General features: G+C 31.0%; 1 protein-coding gene across 3 annotated transcripts; it reads right to left on the bottom strand.

The window, feature by feature from the left end:
* Nucleotides 1–236: 236 nt before the first annotated feature.
* LOC123302232 (potassium voltage-gated channel protein Shal) lies at nucleotides 237–15,237 on the bottom strand. Of its 3 annotated transcripts, none has more exons than XM_044885076.1 (5): nucleotides 14,072–15,237; nucleotides 12,291–12,453; nucleotides 8,655–8,843; nucleotides 8,065–8,226; nucleotides 237–814 (listed from the first exon to the last, which is right to left on the bottom strand). In XM_044885076.1, the coding sequence occupies exons 1-5, from the start codon at nucleotides 15,184–15,186 to the stop codon at nucleotides 716–718; spliced, it is 1,728 nt and encodes a 575-aa protein (XP_044741011.1). In that variant the 5' UTR covers nucleotides 15,187–15,237; the 3' UTR covers nucleotides 237–715. The 3 variants fall into 3 exon arrangements, with proteins under 3 accessions (XP_044741011.1, XP_044741013.1, XP_044741014.1); XM_044885078.1 differs by having other exon boundaries at nucleotides 237–811; XM_044885079.1 differs by lacking the exon at nucleotides 8,065–8,226 and having other exon boundaries at nucleotides 237–811.
* Nucleotides 15,238–21,124: the final 5,887 nt, after the last annotated feature.

The raw sequence follows: 21,124 nt of genomic DNA, 5'->3' as shown, positions 1-21,124 counted from the left end.
TTCGTAATCGTACTTTATTAGTCAATTTATTAAGAATTTACGAACTCCTTGTACATATTTAGGTATTCTAGTTTGTAAAAATATTATTATTAGGAATAACTTGTTTAGAATCGTTTTGTTTTTTTTCTAGATACTTAAAAATATTTCTTGGATGTCTAGATACATTGCTTTAAATAGTTTTGATAAAATTTAAAATTATTTAAAGATAAAATTTATTTATTTAATAAGTCCTTTAAAACGCTTTCTAATTTATGCTTGCTTTGTATTCGGCACTTTTATGTCTTTGTCCAGAGCACAAAATTTCTCATATCCAAAGTTGGTCCATTTTGATTTGAATTTTCATGAGTTTAAAAAATATCCTTCAATACGCCGAAGACTATTTAAAACATTTTGATTTCGGACGCCGGCATCCGAACAATTTTTTTCGTTTTGGCAGTAAATGCATTTTTCAATTGGAAAATTTTGTTGCCATTTGTATGTTTGATGGCATTTTTGTTCGCCAGGTGTAAAATTAGTAGTCACAAAATAAATGAAGACCCTCTAAAATAGTACATATAAACTGTCTTAAAGTAAAAATCGTTGTATTAGGAGAGAGCTTTGCTTTACTAAATTTTGACGAGTCAAGTACGTGGCGTGAACGTGACTTTCTCAATTGTAATGTAATTGTAATAGAGAGGAAGACGAAGCGATGACGATGGTCTGCCAGAATCTGATTTTAAAATGATGCTTCCACAAGATATGTTCCATCCATACCTCCACCAGTTTGATTATTTTGAACGGCTGACGTTGCTGGGATGTATTTGCCGCATGCCTGCTAAATACAATTCATTTGTTCAATAATATTATTTCAAATGTTTTCTTTTTTTCAAATTTTTGGGGACCATTAATTTTACATCACACAAAAAACATTTAATTAATAGCTAGCGCCACTAGTGGATAATTATAAAAGCTTCGACTTTTACAATTAACCACTAGCCTATATTTTGACAGGGTAGGAATCACAGAACTGAAAAGAACTGAAATTTTATGGAGGGTAGAGATAAGAAGAACCATCTTAAATAGGGGTCAAATTGAAAAAGTGTTCAGCTGAAAATATCAAATAATAGTTCTAAAATTCACCAGAATGGCGCTTGTATAGCAAAAGGTGTTTGATATGAAGATTATCTTACTCTTATTACTTTCTTTTAAAAATTACCCTTTTGCTACAGCAGCGCCACCAATTTTCTGATTTTCGTGGACGTTTTTTATATACAGAGATGATTCTCCTTACCTCTAATCAAAGAGTTTTCTATAATTCCTGCCTTATATATTTTGACGTTTTTTTTTGTAGTTTTACGGATTGGATTAGCAACTACGGTTTAGTGATCATTTTCTTTCGATAAAAAATTGATCACTTAATTTTTGTTAGCAAACTATATTCCACAAAACCAGAGTCTGAATTACAAAAATTGCAAAATAGTTATTATAGCTTCACACCAAAACATGAATGCAAAATTTTAAAAAATACAGAGTGTTCGGGTGAAATAATATTGAAAATTAATCCCATCAAAACAGTCTTGGAAAGAAAAAATTTGCCAAGAACTCTGATGAATTAACTTGTTAAATTATTTTTCCCAAACATCGTGCATTTTGCTGCCAAAGTTTTTTATTTTTTGATTAGATTGTATGTTAATTCACAAAAAAGCATACATCAATGGTAAGTTTTACGTTAGCGTAAGAAAGTTTTGCGTTAAAAGCTCAATTAGTATATTATTTAAAGGTTAATTAGTAATATATAGTGACTCTGATCTAGATGAGATTTTCCAAATCGAAAGTTTTTCATTGTAATTCGTACAAAATAAATTTCATATTTTTGATTACATTTTCAAAAATCAATTTCAGATGTTATTAAAAGATATTTTTGATAAGTTTCCAAATGAAAGTTTTTAGTAAGGTAGACTATTACGGTCCATATTGAGACTTGGTCTCATCATTAAAGCCAACTTGGCTAAAATAATACGCATTTCAATTAAAAGTTAGTCATCATCAGTATGAATTAGCTAATTTTAAGAGAAACATGTCACTGGTCGCTAATTTTGTTCGTGAGTCCTTGTAAATATAGTTGAGAGTTTATTGGGAAAAGTGAAAGTTTAATTGTCAGAACTTGGAGTTTCAAAAAATCGAGTGCTGTTTCACTTAATTTATTCAGTGTAGTCAAAATTGTTCTAAGAAAACTGAAAGTCCGATCGGCGAAAGACAAGCTGGAACACCAAAGGGTTACGACGCGTATTTCAGTTTGTCTTTTAACAAGCGGACTTTCAGTGTTCTTTGTAAAATTCTGACTGCACTAAATTAACTTCTACATAGTCGAAACATCTAAACTCGATTTTTTGGTGTTAACGCCTGCGGGGACAATCATTTTTCCTAATAAAATCTTGACTACACTGAAGTCAGTCGAATTTTACGTTACCAAGTTAAAAAAAAAAATATTTAGCGAATTCAAACTGATGACATTTTTTTTGTTCAAGTTTCATATTTGAAAATGTAATCAAAATGGCAAGAAATTTGATTAATCACAAAAGAAAAAAAATAAATAAATAAAAATAGATGAAATATTTTGAGATCAATTAATTATGCAGGGAACAAACTTAAGGAGGGTGACTCGCCAGTAATAGAAAAAAATAAATTAGTAGATAATATTCCGAATTTTTAGTGTGTTATAGTTAGCGAAACATATTATTATATTTTAAAAATATTAGGGCAACTTACCGACCAATTAAGAAAGTAATTAATTAAATAAAAATATACTAAATAACATAATTTGTTATGAGAATGCTTATGTTATTTAGTGTATTATTAATTAATTAAACTTCTTAATTGATCGGTAAGGTAAGTTAATTTTGAGCAAAAAATTTCAAACCTCAAGTTCATTTCACGAGAGTTTTGAAAGAGAAGTTCATTTAGGAGTAAGTAGTTTTGAAAGAGAAGTTCATTTAGGAGTAAGTAGTTTTGAAAGAGAAGTTCATTTAGGAGTAAGTAGTTTTCGAGATATTCGCCCTATATTTGCGGCCATATTTTCAAAAATATGAATCCGATCGTCAAATGAACTCGATTTTTGGATTTTTTGGTTTATATTAACCTTACAAACCAGGTTTTATCCAATTCTGAGAGTAAAAATTTTTTTCGGTTTTTTCGATTTTTTTGAAGGGGTACCCCTTAAGAAAATTGCAAAAAATTGAGAAAAAACTATTATTACCGATTTTGACGAAACTCAGTTTATAAGGTAATTTTGACCCAAAAACTTCAAAAATCATGTTCATTTCACGATTGGGGCAGTAGTTTTCGAGTTATTGCAAATTTGCCCTATATTTCTGGCCATATTTCCAAAACTACTTATCCGATTGTTAAATGAACCCGATTTTTGGATTTCTTGGGTCATATTTACCTTATAAACCAAGTTTTATCCAATTCTGAGAGTACAAAATTTTTTCGGTTTTTTCGATTTTTTTGAAGGGGTACCCCTTAAGAAAATTGCAAAAAATTGAGAAAAAAATATTATTTCCGATTTTGACAAAACTCAGTTTATAAGCTAATTTTGACCCAAAAAATTCATAAATCACGTTAAATTCATGATTGGGGCGGTAGTTTTCGAGATATTGCAAATTTGCCCTATATTTCTGGCCATATTTCCAAAACTACTTATCCGATTGTTAAATGAACCCGATTTTTGGATTTCTTGGGTCATATTTACCTTATAAACCAAGTTTTATCCAATTCTGAGAGTACAAAATTTTTTCGGTTTTTTCGATTTTTTTGAAGGGGTACCCCTTAAGAAAATTGCAAAAAATTGAGAAAAAAATATTATTTCCGATTTTGACAAAACTCAGTTTATAAGCTAATTTTGACCCAAAAAATTCATAAATCACGTTAAATTCATGATTGGGGCGGTAGTTTTCGAGATATTGCAAATTTGCCCTATATTTCTGGCCATATTTCCAAAACTACTTATCCGATTGTTAAATGAACCCGATTTTTGGATTTTTTGGGTCATATTTACCTTATAAACCAAGTTTTATCCATTTCTGAGAGTACAAAATTTTTTCGGTTTTTTCGATTTTTTTGAAGGGGTACCCCTTAAGAAAATTGCAAAAAATTGAGAAAAAAATATTATTTCCGATTTTGACAAAACTCAGTTTATAAGCTAATTTTGACCCAAAAAATTAAAAAATCACGTTAAATTCGCAATTGGGGCGGTAGTTTTGGAGATATTGCAAATTCGCCCAATATTTCTGGCCATATTTCCAAAACTACTTATCCGATTGTTAAATGAACCCGATTTTTGGATTTCTTGGGTCATATTTACCTTATAAACCAAGTTTTATCCAATTCTGAGAGTACAAAATTTTTTCGGTTTTTTCGATTTTTTTGAAGGGGTACCCCTTAAGAAAATTGCAAAAAATTGAGAAAAAAATATTATTTCCGATTTTGACAAAACTCAGTTTATAAGCTAATTTTGACCCAAAAAATTCATAAATCACGTTAAATTCATGATTGGGGCGGTAGTTTTCGAGATATTGCAAATTTGCCCTATATTTCTGGCCATATTTCCAAAACTACTTATCCGATTGTTAAATGAACCCGATTTTTGGATTTTTTGGGTCATATTTACCTTATAAACCAAGTTTTATCCATTTCTGAGAGTACAAAATTTTTTCGGTTTTTTCGATTTTTTTGAAGGGGTACCCCTTAAGAAAATTGCAAAAAATTGAGAAAAAAATATTATTTCCGATTTTGACAAAACTCAGTTTATAAGCTAATTTTGACCCAAAAAATTCAAAAATCACGTTAAATTCGCAATTGGGGCGGTAGTTTTGGAGATATTGCAAATTCGCCCAATATTTCTGGCCATATTTCCAAAACTACTTATCCGATTGTTAAATGAACCCGATTTTTGGATTTTTTGGGTCATTTTTACCTTATAAACCAAGTTTTATCCAATTCTGAGAGTAAAAAATTTTTTTGGATTTTTCGATTTTTTTGAAGGGTACCCTTAAGTGACGTAAGTGTGCAGGTTTCTTAAATGCGATACACTGTATAATAATATGTTTCATTAATTATAATATACTAAAAATTCGGATTATTATCAACTAATTAATTTTTTTTCTATTACTGGCGAGTCACCCTCCTTAAAGTACACTTAAAATAAACAAATGGTAATGCTAGGGAGAAATATCATAAGAATGATTCAGAAAGAGAATCTAAGAAAACTAAGTTGGTATTGGAGACAGGAACACATTAAGATTTATATGAACGGTGAACGGTCAACGGTCAGCGACATTCCCTTGACTTACCTAAAGATCAAGATTTAAATTTTTACATAATTAAACCGGATGGTCATGGTCCACACAAACCTGTTTTGTTTTAACATAAAATTATACAATACTAGCCAATACGAGTACGAGTAGACCGGGGGGCGGGTTCAAAGGATTTGAATATTTCTCAATGTCATAAATTTTAATGCTAACTCAACTCCGTTCAGCGCTTGAACTCAAATCAATAGGGCTAATATTTTACAAGGGGGATAATTGAAATTTGTGTTAAGACATTATAATGAAATATAAGATTGTGCAATTTATATGATCATTAATCAAGATAGCTATTAAAATTTACAGGGTGTAACATAACAATTCAGTTCATGTAACACGTTTCTGACTCAAAATATGTAACATTTAGATTCATTATTGCGCTGAACATTTTATATCTCAATACGTCACTTATATGACGAAATTTACATATATTAACGAGAATTGCGTCCAAAACCTCTGATATTCTGAGTCAGGTTAAAATACTGGTTTCTGGGCATATTGCAAAAATAATGCTACACATCGACAAATTAATTTTGTATCTTTTGGGTCAAAACTTCTTTTTGAAAACTTCTTCCCAAAAACAATAAAAATCATGTTAATTTGGCGATTTGACTCAATGTTTGCCAGATATGCCGAGATCGAGAAATATCATCTAAAATCGAGCAAGGATTCAGATAATATATCTGAAACTATTTATCAAAGTAAATTTTTTGTACCAATTTCGATGAATCTCAGTATAAGTGGTAATTTAGACCTAAAAAAATTACAAAAATCACGTTTATCTGAGCGAATAGTTTTTGAAAACTCACTATTCCAAATGTTGCATATTTTTAGGAAGCCAAAATGAGTAATGAACTCGGATCTTTTAAAGGAAAACTTGTTGAATGGAATATTCCTGTAGGTATTTTAATCTACACTCGTTCGAATATCGATACAAACTAAACAGCAAAAAGATTGTAAAGTTAAATATCAAAATCACCAAAATCGATCGATCGGTCCATGGTGTTTGATTTTTAACAATACTCACAAACAGGCTCTAAAAGAGGCGAAAAGGGTAAGAAGAGACTCAAAGTTAAAACAGATACCAAATAGAAAAATTAAATTTCTCTAGCAATCTACGACAGGACAAATGATCGATGATCATTTATTTTTAAATTTATTTAGGTAGCATAGGTGAAAAAGTATTTTGACAAAGAGCGACGCCATTTATAAAAATAAAAACCAAAAATAAGGTAAAATATTAAAAAAAAAAATATAACAACCAACGCAACGATCATGTTTAACGTAAACGTATTTACGTTTAATTATTTACGTTTTACGTTATGTGTACTAAAACTAACTTCAGTTTCGGCAACATCCATCATTCCCAAACTAGCCTTTCCCATTCCCGTTTTGTAACGCTTGTAAAATGAAAACAAACAGAAACATGATAAACAAAAAAATAATTAGGAATTGTTGAATGGAAAAGTTTCTTTTTTAAACAAATAGAAATTCACCTAAAATCAAGAAAAAAAATACTTTTATTGTCTTTGTCTAACCAAATGAGCCAACTGAAGCCAATCACAAACGATTACGTACACGTAAATGCGTTACGTAATACGTTTATTTTGTAATTGTCATGTTGGTATTTCTTAATTCAAAGACAGATTCGGGGACATTTTGATTCTAGGTTAGATTCTTTAATCTTCTCAAAGAAAAAAAAACATCACCTCAAAATTGTTACACTATTCAATTATTTTATCAAAGACAGTGTTGCCAACTTGTTGATACATTCCGAAAAATTTTGTAAAAATAAATTTGGTGTTTTATACGAAATATTAGTGGGTATCCTATTCAAGGGCTGGCAATACTGATCCAAGATTTGAGATACCTCTACCCTTGTAAAAATAAATTTGTTCTGGAACTCTGGAGAATATTTAGTTTCAAATTCAGAAAACGAATATGTGAAGTAAAACTATCTCTGAAAAAGTCAGAAAAATTTTGAAAATATCAAATAAATTATTAATCAATAATTTAATGACAGAAAATGATTGATTAATAATTTATTTGATATTTTCAGACTTTTTCTGACTTATTCAGAGATAGTTTCACTTGACATATTCTTTGTCTGAATTTCAAAGTTAATATTCCAGAGTTCCAGAACAGATTTATTTCCACAAGGGTAGCCATTGAAATCAAATTTCATATAATATCTGCTCCAATGTCTAGAACAATGGATTAATTTTAAATAGGTATTTCGATAAAGCTTTGATCGGTATGAATTAGCTACAAGCTATTATTTATAGATGTCTTCGTGAAAATTATTAGTCTTCGAGGACATATAAAAGCTTGATCGTCAAATTGAACTTATTTCATTGTTTTTTTCTTACTGATAAAGTTTAAATGGCTGAACTTTTTCGCTATATTTTTTTTTTAAAGTTGCGGAAATCATAACGATAAAGTTCAATTTGATCACTACATTTTTTAAGTGGCGGAAAATTAGAAATAGTAGAAACCATGTGACTAATTTGTCACTCCACTCCACTAATTTGTGTGTTCTCCAAGAGGTCTTAGGCCATGTAACGAGTAACGAAACAGTACTCTTACAATAAGGTAATTTATAATAATAATAATAATAATAATTACATTCGGATCACAGGTCGAAATACCTAAACCAGGAGTCAGATCGAATTGAAATTTGATTTCAAGATTGCAATGTTTTAAATAACAAAATTAGTACCTGATAACGTTGCGTACAGCAACAACCTCCGCAACATGCGTGTAACAGACCGCCGACATGACGACTTGTACTTGAATGTGCTGGACTTGCCATGGGCGAGGGTGATCCCGGTCGTTTTGGTTGTCCATTAAATGGTACATCCAATTCAACAAATTCCCTATCCTGTTGTAAGTTCATAATTTGTAATTATTTGAATTGGCCGTCAAATATAAATCCGCCGTATATTTTGATTAAACAACTATACTCGTATGTTTGTGCTGTTCAAAAATGGATTCAACGTGCGTGGATTTAAAACTGAGCTAAGATCAATTTTAAAAACACTAAATAATCTAATAAAATTAAAAATAATATCATGGTAATAAAGAAAAAATTAATGCATCTTTGAAATTTTCCACAGTTGTAAACACTTTGGGTGTTCAAAATATACGGATCGAATTGAAGGCAATTCATTTTGTACAAAACAAAACAAAAGAATATCAGAGAATCACAGTTCAATTAATTGTAATTAGCATACGGATACGATACTATTTTTATGTAGCGATTAGTTTTAGTAATTCAAAACAAAATAACAAAAAATTAACTCAAATTACCGTTGTTTTTTCTAAACATCGCAGTAAATGATGATGCTGTAACTCGAATATATCTTCTTCACGATAATTATCATCCAATTCGATGCCAGATTCTTGGGCGGCCAAACGTGCTTCAGCCGCTTTCTTCTTGCTAACAAATGCTGCACCTGAGGATGCTTTTGCGATACGTATTCGCGCTAATCTTGCTTTCTGTAATACCATCAGAGTCAAATTGTGCCCATAAATCTCGCCAAATCAATTATTAGATTATCAAATAAACATGTTTTTGTAAATATTATAACGGAAATAGCCTCTCACAAAACCGCAACTACAAAGTTTAGTACAGTTTACATCATCTCTATTTATTTGTTCACCAAAGTATTATAATGAGGTTGCACTGTATAATAACTATTCCATGTTTTTTAAAATTACGTGTTCTAAATGCTGCCATCTATATATCATTTGGGTATGACACAAGATTGGGTTTTTGACTAAACCTTCGCAAACTTTAAAGGTAAATATTTGCAGTGAAATTATTAAATGACCACTTAGACCAAGATAACACTTTTGGCAATTTATATTTGGCTAAATATTGACATAAGAAGAAAAGTCACTAAGAATCTTTGAAGAATGAATTTCTAAAGTCAAACTAAAAGTAAAAAAGTCCCTAGTTTTTTTTTAAATTCAATCAAGTATTCGCACCGTGCATGAGTTCTATTGGAGGCGTTTCCATGGTAATGATACACTATAATATGGTGACATTTGCAAAATTTAATTGATTTGATTTTGTGTTTTGAGAAATAATTGTTTTCTTGGAATTTTACAAAAAATTTAAAAATTAATAAAACGGAACTATTAACAGCTAACGTGGTGTGTAATTTAAATTTTTAGTCAATCCGGTTACAGTGTGAGCCATAGAATAATATACATAGAGAACGCGAGGAATCTGCTAGCCTATAAGTGGAGGCGATATGCTAAATGAGAGAGAAGACTGTCAGTGAGTTCCCCTGGGTCCTTGTCATAATCATATGTATTAGACAAGGACACAGGGGAACTTACTGGCAGTCTTCTCTCTCGCTTCGCATCCACTAACAGGCTAGCGTTCTCTATCTTCATATCTCTATGGTGTGAGATGAATACGAGAATTACGGAGCAAATTGTATATAAATATCAAATAGGCAACGTGATAGCAACAATGCAGCAAGTGATGCGAATGTATCTCCGTGTCATTAAAAACGCATCAGTGATAACATTCTAAGTGTTATTATTACAGTAAAAATCGTTTAGAATGTGATTTACTGTTGCAAATTATTTGACACTGAATATAATTTCACAGTGGCTGCGTTCAGTCGACGTGAGCTATAATGAGGAGAAAGGTAGCACTGGCACCTCATTTATAATAAAGAAAAATTGATTATCATATACGGGGTGCCGGTACTAGCACTCACCTCAATTGAACGCAACCACCATAGTAAATGTGTAATTATGTATGTCCGCAGATACGCATAACGTACCACAACCATACGTAAACGTAATAGTAAAGAGAGACAACAATATACAACTGTTATAGTAATAAATTTAAAAAAAACTTAACCTCAAACTATAAAACAAAAAAAGATAGAAGAAAAACAAGAAAACGAAACAATTTATGAGTTAATACGTTTTTAGTAAAGCGATTTGTTTTTGAAGATTTTATGTTGAACTCAAAACGCACGTGACACGTGAATATTAATTGCTCCTTTGCTCCGTCCACTCATCACTGAGCTCTATGATTAGTATGTCTATGAAAAATGATCTATAAAATGACGATTGAATCATGGATTTCATAGAGTTCATACTACTTACTTCTAGTCCGAGCACTTGCGGACCATATGCGCGAATATCATACATATTTGACTTGTAAATACAAATGTCAAATATTATGTGTGAGATGCGCGCCCATATGTTCGCAAATACTCGGATTAAAAGTAAGTATCATAGTTCATTGATCAGTGGATAGGTGGACTTGTCATTGATTGCGGTGTGAATTCACCATAACTGTACCTACTGTAACTGAACTATATAGCAATGTTAAATCAAAAATTAATTAATTCTAAATAAGCTTCAACAGTATTCATTCACAAGTGTACTGTTTTCAATTTTATTGCGCATGGCCAAAAGAAACGGCCCAAATTCAATTTGAAAAATATTGTGAATTTTTTATAGTACAGACGCACGTGTTGATCATGTCTCACGAGTCAGAGCAAAGAATACAGATACACACATAAAAAGTCGAAAGTTCATTTTTCATATCCCACAATTTTTTGTTTGTATTACTGGAGATTCATTAACGATAGTGAATCAATTATTATAAATGAATAATGACTCTGGGTGGCCAAATGGAAAACAGAATGTGAAAATAAGATTATTCGGGCTTGCTTTCCTAAACATCTGGAAATCGATGATATTATCAACGCTTCCGCGAAAAAAAAAAACAAAAGCTTGAATTTGTTATTTAAGTAAAGAACTTAAATAAAGTTATTTAATGTAAAATGTATACTGGCGTTTAATTTAATTTGAAGTAACAAAAATTTCATCAAAATTGGTTCAGTAGTTTAGAATCTAAATGTGACACTGTGATGTGTAAACAAACGCACATTTACTTTTGTAATTTTTGTAAGCGAGCAAACTAACATTTTACAGGTTTATTAATTTACGAATACACTGTACAAAATTTTGGTCAGAGCGTCATATATTTTGTAAACATCTCCTTTGTAGGAATGCACTATATCGACCATGAGTGAGTTCATACTCCGATTCGCATTTGGCCGTTTTTCGGATGCTGCGCCGAGCCCATCACCTGTTTTGAGGGCTGGATTCGCGCTTGTGTCATAGATTTGATAATGATGGAGACTAGACGTAGCATATTGTCTGAGTATGTCGTATGTGGATTGTAAATAGGACATTGTAGTCGAACCGCAGCGACTGTACTATAGTAGGATGTAAATGTAATGTTAAAATATTAATATAATATAATAGTCTAATAAAATTAAATAAAATATCATTATAATAAAGAAAAAATTAATGCATCTTTGAAATTTTCCACATTTGTTTATAAGGCTGTAAATACTTTGTAAAAAAAAGTCGACCTCTCAGGGGCGTACCTAGCCCCCTTTTTTTGAGGGGTAGTAGGGAGTTTTAATCAGTTTTTTACAAATTATAAAAAACAGATTAAAACCCTTAACTATCCCCCAAAAAAGGATGTTAGGAACGGCCCTGAGAGAGGTCTACTTTTTTTTACGAAGTGTTTACACCTTAATAAATAACCTTGGAAAATTTCAAAGATGTATTAATTTTTTCCTATTAGATACTTAGTTTAATTGTACTATAAGTAATATAAAGTATAATGTTAAAGTTAATATTAATGTTATAATTTATAAATAAAAACGTGAACCTCAAAATAATACTGCTGGTTAAAAATAGGCACTGATACTGAACTAAGTAGCTGTGAGTTTTGTTATAAAGCATACTTCACACTATAATACATATAACTGTTGTATCTATGCATGTGGAACGTGATTTAAGTTAAGTACATAGTGTGAAAGTAGTAAACAGTAAACGTACAGTAGTCAAGTCATAAACACGTTCAATTTTGACAATCGAAATTATTTGACGTACCCTTTGAGCTTTGCGTTTATCAGCACGTTGATTCTGATGATATATTCTACTGAAATTTGATACGATTACTGGAACAGGTAAGGCTATCACCAACACACCGCTCAACGAGCATACACCCCCAACTATTTTACCCGCTATTGTTTCAGGTACCATATCTCCGTAACTGTCATTTGTTTAAACAAATCAAAATTTATTATTATTCACTCATTAAACAAATCATGCACATGCCTAAAATTTAAGCTTACAACTTTTATATTCCAGGGAATCAAAATATACCATACAAAATAAGATCCATGCTATCAAAAAGCAAAAAAATTGGCCGAGTAGAAGAAAAAATTTTAAGAAAGATACACTGAAAACAAATTCTTAATATCAACCGATTGTCTCAACCTCATCGCGAAATCATATATGGCGAATGGTGCCACGAATGTGATACACCACGGTATTGAGTCGTGAAGTTGACACAAACGCATGAGTTGTTTCAATCAAAGTAATATACTGTCTAACAAATTTCAAATATTGTTATCAAAACCGGTTCTTTTGCCTTTTTTAGGTTTTGCACCGGCTGGAAAAATGTAACAAACACTATCTTTCTTAGAATTCCAACCCAACCAAATTATTTGCTTCTCGATAGCATGCTTTATGGCTTTATCCTAGGGCCATTCAGAGACTTCCTGGACAATTAACTCACTTTGGCTAAATCAGCTTTTGGTCCAAGGGGAGGGAAACAGGAATTGTTAATGTAGAGAGGAGCAAATTATAAATTTTTAGCATAAAGTACATACTCAGCCAACAAAACGGTAGGCAGCCCTCGTGGAGAGAGGGGGTAGGGACCCCGACCTTCTCCTTTCAGTACGCACATGTTTCTTAGTAAAACATTAAATAATATTTTTTGAATTTATTAATAAAGCCTTATTCACACTGATCGAGTATTAATATTCGAACAGACTAATCTATTTTTGACGTAGCTCTCATTTTTGTCAGTAAAGAGTGATTTACTGTTCTAGCCAAGAAAATGAAGCCCTTAGTTACAGAATAGTTACTGATAAGTTGACTACATATTGACTACATTGTAGATAGAAATTTTTCCCCAAAAAAAGATTAACGCCTTGAAGTTATTTAGCCCTGTGACTAGGTCAATCGTTTTTGCCCTATTTAGATAAAGCTTAATTAAATAAAAAGCACTCATAAGGGGCTAAAATTATTTGACTAACTTTATTTTTCTGGCCTAACTCGATCAGCCTGTTATTCATTATTTATCAAATTTACATCAATTTTCTCATCGAATCACACTTAGAAAGGACTCGAAAACGATCGAACGTTTTAATCATTGTATTACTTTCTAGTATGTTCTAGGTCAAAAAACGGCAAACAATCGCTGAATTCGATTATCTGGATGGAAAATCTTGGATCAAAGATCTATTCACAGATAATTATTTAACTTTTTGCTTTCTTACTGCATAGAGACTATCTTGATCGAAAATCATAGATCAATTTGAAAAATCAATTTGTAATTTGAAAAGAAATTTCGGTGTTAAACTTTTGAGTATTATGTTGGCCCGTGTTCGCACGCAAGACAAGGATGAAGGGAATAAAAGGAAAGGAAGAAAACATGTGCTTTAAAATAAATCATGCATGAACAATTAGTTGAATAAAGTTTCTTTAAATAAAAAAAAACATAGTAAAAAGTTAGTAGCACTAACTACATAAGTACTGAAGTACTGAAGTTAGATTTTAGATTAGCGTTAGTAGATAGAAGTTTACGAAGTTAATAAACTTACCCCAGCGTTGTCATTGTGACAATTGTATACCAAAATGCAGCTGGTATCGATGTGAAATTGGTGTCATCAACATTTTTCTCTGCGTAGAACATGACTGTAGCAAATATAATAATTGCCATGGCTAGCGAAAATACAAGAAAACCAAGTTCAGAGGCACATGACTTCAAAGTATAACCCAAGATACGTAACCCTTGTGAATGACGTGAAAATTTAAAAATACGAAATACACGGAAAACACGTAGCGTGACAAAAGCACCGGACACGTCATCATTGTCTTTAATACCTAAACCTATATAATATGGAAGTATGGCGACCACATCGATGATACTCATCACACTACGAACGAATTTACAACGGTCTGGTGCTGCGAACAGCCGCAACAAGTACTCAGCAGTGAAGATCATAACGCAGGCTGTGTCCAAACAAAAGAATACTATTTTGTAGCGTTCACCGCATGGCAGGGTACCAGCTCGTCCTGGTCGGATCCCACACGGAACCGTCTCCACGACATTGGCCATCACGGACACGGCTATAAAGAAACCCGTCACATAATAAAATACTAAAGCTGCTGTTGACGTGTGTGGATTTTCAAATGCACGCCACATTTTCTGACGAATATCCGTCAACTGTTGTAAATTTTGATCACCATTCTCTGACAGTTTATCATCCATTAAACGTTCAGCATTCTCACGTTTACGATCTCGATAGTCTTCATAGCAACAATCTCCAATCACATCTGGTAGTATCCCGAAAAACGCTAATTCCTCATCATAACTAGTTAAGCATTCATGTTTTGGATAATGTAATTTTCCAGTACGATAGTAATTCAAAATATGTCGAAAAATATCTGGGTCACGATCAAAGAAGTACTCCTTGCAATCTTCATCGTAGAAGAATTCACGTTCGTTTGAACCAAGTAACGTGTCTGGATATTTTTCTAAAGTGTTACGCCATGTCTCAAATCGACGTCCGGACACGTTGATCAACAGTTTTTCATCGTCAGCTTTTCGACGATCTTTGGGTATCGGTGGCGGAGGTAAAGGATGAGTAGCAATGGGTACCCATCCTATGGCCGCCGCTCGGGCAAATGGTAGCCAAGCGGCGACCGACGCCATACTATGTGGCGGAATGTTTTAATAATGACAATTTTTAAACACACTGTCCAGTCTTCTTCTTTATATCCCAAACTGTATACAATATTTTTTAATTGTATACAGTTTTTTAACCACTTTTATACGAAACTTTTCTTTTTTGACGTACCAAAAAAAAAACACACACAAAGTTTTAGTAAATCACAAAACACATTTTTTGGAGAAAATTTTAATAAAAGTTTATTTAATTTTTTTTATAATAAATGTTAAACAATCAAATTAAAATGGCGGACTGTGAAAATTATTCTTCACCCCTTGAAAAAGGAATTTTCTTAATTAGATTAAACTGTGAATTTTAATCTTATTATGTTTGAAAATGTGATTTGATTAGTGTTTGAATTTGAATTTAAAGAAATTACACGCATAAAGATATGCATTTGATTTTGAAAATTGAATTTTAAAAATAGGTAGTTTTAGCAGCCCTTATTTACCTTTTACGTTAACGTTTAGGTATCGTCCTACCTAATAAAATTTAATAAAATTTTCAATTTAATACGACTTTTCTTAAAAAGCATTGCAGATATCATTATTAATAATAATTTATTTATTAATCATGTTTTTAATTTATTAATATCATTATTTTATTTAAAAATAATTGGGTTATTTAATTTTTAACTACATTTTAACAACGCTACCCCACTTAAATTTAAAAACAAGATTTTTACTTTTTTCAAGTGCATTTGGGAAAATCTATTACTAATACACACACTTTCAAAAATATCACTTATTTTTTAAGTACACACAAATACAAAAGTATATTTAAAAAAAAAAGAAACAAGTAATTTTTTTATATTTCACAACACAAAATTTTTAGAAGTTTTTTTGCAACAAATTTTCTTTCAAAAATGAATTTTTGAACGGAAAATTTTTGTTTTAATTCATTTTTGATGGTTTTTTTTTTTTTATTAACTATTTTTTAGCTGTGCAAAAAAAACTGAAAGCGAGTGCTGCCGTCTGTTTCTTCTCTATCCAATTGAATATTATAACCCCTGCTTGGGATGGTAGTGCGCCGCGACGCGCACAACACAATGCACAACGACAACGATAACGAGTTACGAGTACCACAAACGATATACATACGTATAACGTACGATATACGATTATACGATCACGAACCACTGTTCGTGAACAGACGAAACCAACATGAATTTAACATATCAAAACGATTTTCTAAAGGACGCTTCTAGTTCTAATTGGCACTAGGGCACTAGGCAGTACTCACTACTCAGTCAGTAGGCATCTATTGCTATTCCTATACGTATAATACATCTATAAAATAACATAATATAATATCTAGGAGTGACCAAATTTTATCTATCAAGGATGAATTTTTTTTAACTTCGAGTTAAGACACAGTTATTGAAATAAATCTCACGATACTACAAATAAAATTGTATATTCAGAAATTTTATTTAAAAAACATAACTTGAAGAAAAAAAAAATCAAGAGGTGTAGTGGGACACTCGGTTGAAACTATATTCCTATGGTATCTTCGTATATTATAAATGTATCGCTTACTTTTTTACTCAGATTTGCTTTGATTTTTTTGTTGACGATACTGTTTGGATATCTGTGCATTGGTAATTCTGAAGTATTAATTTAAGAAGTCAAATAATTAAGAATTAAATATTAAAGCTACTTTAACTCTATACTTTATGAATTAATTGTAATATTAGTTTAAAAAAGACATACTTCTGATTTAGTAGTCAACCCAATATGTGCGTACATTACCTTCATTTGGCTTGATCAGGATATTTAATAAAATTTCCTTGTTCTTACTTTAAATAATCTCTATTATGTTTAACTTCTTCTAATAACTCACAACTCAAACATAAACTTTGGACAAATAAATAATAAATTGATTGTAAATTATTTTCTAAATATTCTCAAAATTCATGGCAAGCCGAATCGATTAAAACAGTTTTAATTTCCTAAGTAACACATCGTCGGATTTTGGGGTAATTTAAAATTGTTGCACATTTTTTGGTTTTATCTCCTAACCAGCAAACAAATTATAACGTGCGATAAGAAACATAGTTCCAAAAACATACAACACACATTTCGCTAAATATCGATATTTCGATTGCAACACAACCATCGTCAGTAGCTAAATTTATTGGAATCAAATTGAGATTTATTTAACGAACTGGAACTGTACAGTCCTGTTTGAATATAAATATTCGATAAAAATACTTACATCGTATCATACGGTATGATATCGACGCTGATGACTGATGGCGACCTCATACAATCCCTTACAAAATATCCGTATCCATCAACATCTCAAACTACTTAAAATGAATTTAGTTAATTAAATAAATCAACATTGAGCAATTTAGTAATTGTAATTGCGAGGTATCTTCAAAAATATATTGAGTTCAATAAATTGTATTAAAAAATAAAAACTGATGCAACCTCAAATTGACATAAGGTTCATAATAAAAGAATGCATTTTATCAAAATCATTCAACTGTGATTGTTTCTAATCTCTGTCTTTTGTCCTCTATTCTTGTCACAGATCACAGTGATTGTGAGTGTCCCATATTTACAACAATCGCAACAACAAACTATTGTTTTGATTTGACAAGAAGTTTGTGTGAAATCATTGGCAGTGTGTTTATATTATAATGACGTAACATAATGTTTATACAATTTATAGAACGTCGCGACGGTCGACGCACAATAAAAAAAACTGTTTTACGAATTTATTCAAATTTCTTTTAAATAAATGGATTTCGTTGATTTTTTTAAGGGAAGAAATAAAAAAGTCGTTTTTCGTAGAGATAGAAAAAAATTAACAATTGCAAACTAGGGCTGTTGTCTCCGAACAATATTGTAAAAATGTTTAGGACTATACGCACGGTAAGGTAATTGTATACATGCTAAAGTCAATATTTTTAACTCTAATGTACCACGAGACTATCTGTCAAAATACATATTGTATATCAAGTGCTGTGTTAATATAGATATCTCTCTTCAACCACCAATACTCGTTTCTGTTCAACAATAAAATTGATGAACTTTGCGTTATTATATCTCAACAATGAAACGGTCAATCATTTTGCTAGTTTTTATATATATGAAATACATATCAAGGTATATTAAGTTTAGTCCCAAGTTTGTAACGCTTAAAAACAGCTATGAACAAAATTTTGATACAGGTGTTCATGAAATCATCTATGTCTGTCTGTCTATCTGTCCATCTGACAACAAGATAACTTAAAAACGAAAAAAGATATCAAGTTGGAATGTTTACCGCGTGCTCAGGGCGTAAAAAGTGAGGTCGAGTTCGTAAATGAGCAACATAGGTCAATTGGATCTTGGGTCAATCGACTTTATTGGCAACAAGCTGGAAAACTAAAATATCAGATCTTGAAATTACATAGTTAATGTCATTTTCATAATGATTTTTTTCTTTTAAAATTTGGCAACAAAAAATATTCAAAAATTTTCTTTCTTTGAACTTTGCTCTAAAAAATTAAATTAATCGTGGATTATTTAAAATAGATTTTCATACAAAGTAGAAAATTGTCTGGCATTTGTAAGTGCCGTTTTAATAATTTCAATACTTTGAATGAATTGATTTTTAAAATAAAAATTCAAAAATTCAACTTGGAAGATCATTGATCACTGGTTACTGGTTAGTCGTCAGTTTATAATTGTTTTTGGAATCGATAAATTCTTAGAAAGTGAAACGTAACGTCAATATGGTAATAATGACGTCAACGTCCAGTCTATAGTAATTATAATTTCCGTTCAATCTTTGAAAGTTTTGTCTGTTTGAGTGTTTATTCGACATCACGAAAAAAATTGAAAATACTGCACCGATTTGGATGACATTGATTTTCGAACTGTTCAAACTTCCATACACGATACTTACACAATCTAGATCATAGATTCTCGAACTTATTTCACCCACCATCGCCCCAAAATTTGATCCTCATTGACAATAGATATTATTGCTTTTTTTATTCGACCATACTGTCAGTTAATGAAATACTTCAAACTGACAGAACAGAACCATCTAGTATCGAATATTAGAACTAGTAATACGGATGCGTTACGTTACGTCAGGTCGGAAAAAAGCAATTATACCTATTGTAATTGAGGATCCAAATTTTCCAACTAAATTTTTTCTCTACGAAACTAAAATAAATCTCCGATCTCCTGATTTTCTGACCTCTGAGGTAGTAAAAGAAGAGATAGAGGATATTATTTAGTAGAGTTTGGTGGTATTAATTAATAAAATTGAAACTGGTCAACGAAGCGATCGGGTAGCGACTGGTAAAAAAATAAAAGTTTAAACAAATGAAGTGAAGTGAATGTATGTTTATTATTTAAATTTTTATAAACATTGCACACGGCTCCACCAAACACTTGCACATTCTGTAACATCGACTTTTTTCAATATAAACAAAACACCTAAAACAATCTTTAATTTGTTTATCGATTTTCATTTTCATTTCAATATTTAAAGAAGGGTACACACTGCACCAACTACACGCTCCAAACTACATCGATATCGATATACCTACCCTTAGTAGTAGTGATAGGACCATTGACATTATAGTTATATAGATTGAGCGTCAAATGATTTTAAACGTGCCAACATCTGAGGTAATTACTTGTCAAATCCACCATGACGGCTGTGTAGAAATATAAAATGACTGTTTCCGTGTAAGGGGGGGGGGGAGAGTACACAAAAATTGGACCAATAGGATTGTTGGCAACATCCAGAATAATATTTTTAAGCTTTTCCGAAAAAGAATCAATTGCAAAAAAATCATATCAAAATTTTGTAAAGAGCTTTTTTGTTCTTCTTTATAAGGTATATTCAGGAAGTACAGATTTCTACAGTGAATTATAGAACACTCTGTATGCATATCAAAAAGAAGATTAAAACAGTCGGCATATCGTAACCACGTTTACAGTAGACTGTTGACTGTACAGTTTTCGTTGGATATTCGCACCATGTATGAGTTTTATTTCAGGTAACGATACAGTTCTTTATTAATATAATTTTATGGATGGACATATAATTCTATGGATTGTATATATGGTTTACATTGAAAATTTAATATTATTTCGTAACAAAAACAAATCAGTAATTATGTTAATTTACATTTAAAAAGTCTTATTTATGCAATTTCGTCTTTTATTTTCATAATTTCTAAGTTTAATTAATTTTTATTTTTCAATAATTTGCTATCGTTTACATGTTAAGAATGGTAAATTAGTTATAACCATAGACTATTATATATTCGTTGTGTGCGTAGTCATGGTAGGGATAATAAAATCGATGCCAGCGCTTTAAGTGAAAAATTTTGGAGATAAAGTGGGCTGTTATGACTAATTTGCAATTATTTACATGTTAATGATATAGAAACTGTCAAATTAAAATGATTGAAAAACACTAATTAATTAAACTTAATGCATTAAAAATTGTGAAAATAAGAAATCAAATTGTACAAATATTATTTTTCAAATGTTAATTATCGTAATTATTTATTTAAATTTGTGAAACAAGAATATTAAATTTTAAATGTAAGTTTTCAATGCAATCCACACAATTATATATGCATCCATTAATTCTATAATTAAAGTAGTGTATCGTTGTCATGGAAACGAAATTCACGCTCGGAGCGAATAGGAATCTGCTATCTTGTAAGTGGATGCGATATGATGAATGAGAAAGAAGACTGTCAGTAAGTTCTTATGTGTCCTTGTCATAGTCATATATTATAATCATATGATGATAGTCATATGTTATAATCATAGAAAAGGACACATAGGAACAAACTGGCAGTCTTCTCTCTCATTCATCATATCGCAAATTTTGGGCCATGGCGTTTTCTATGTATAATATTCTATGGTTTTAACAGTCCCCTTTAACACCAAAATT

The sequence above is a fragment of the Chrysoperla carnea genome, chromosome X (genome assembly GCF_905475395.1).
Source record: "Chrysoperla carnea chromosome X, inChrCarn1.1, whole genome shotgun sequence".
Lineage (NCBI taxonomy): Eukaryota > Metazoa > Arthropoda > Insecta > Neuroptera > Chrysopidae > Chrysoperla > Chrysoperla carnea.
Note: the sequence above shows the minus strand (reverse complement) of the source record. Positions and strands in the feature narration are given on the sequence as shown.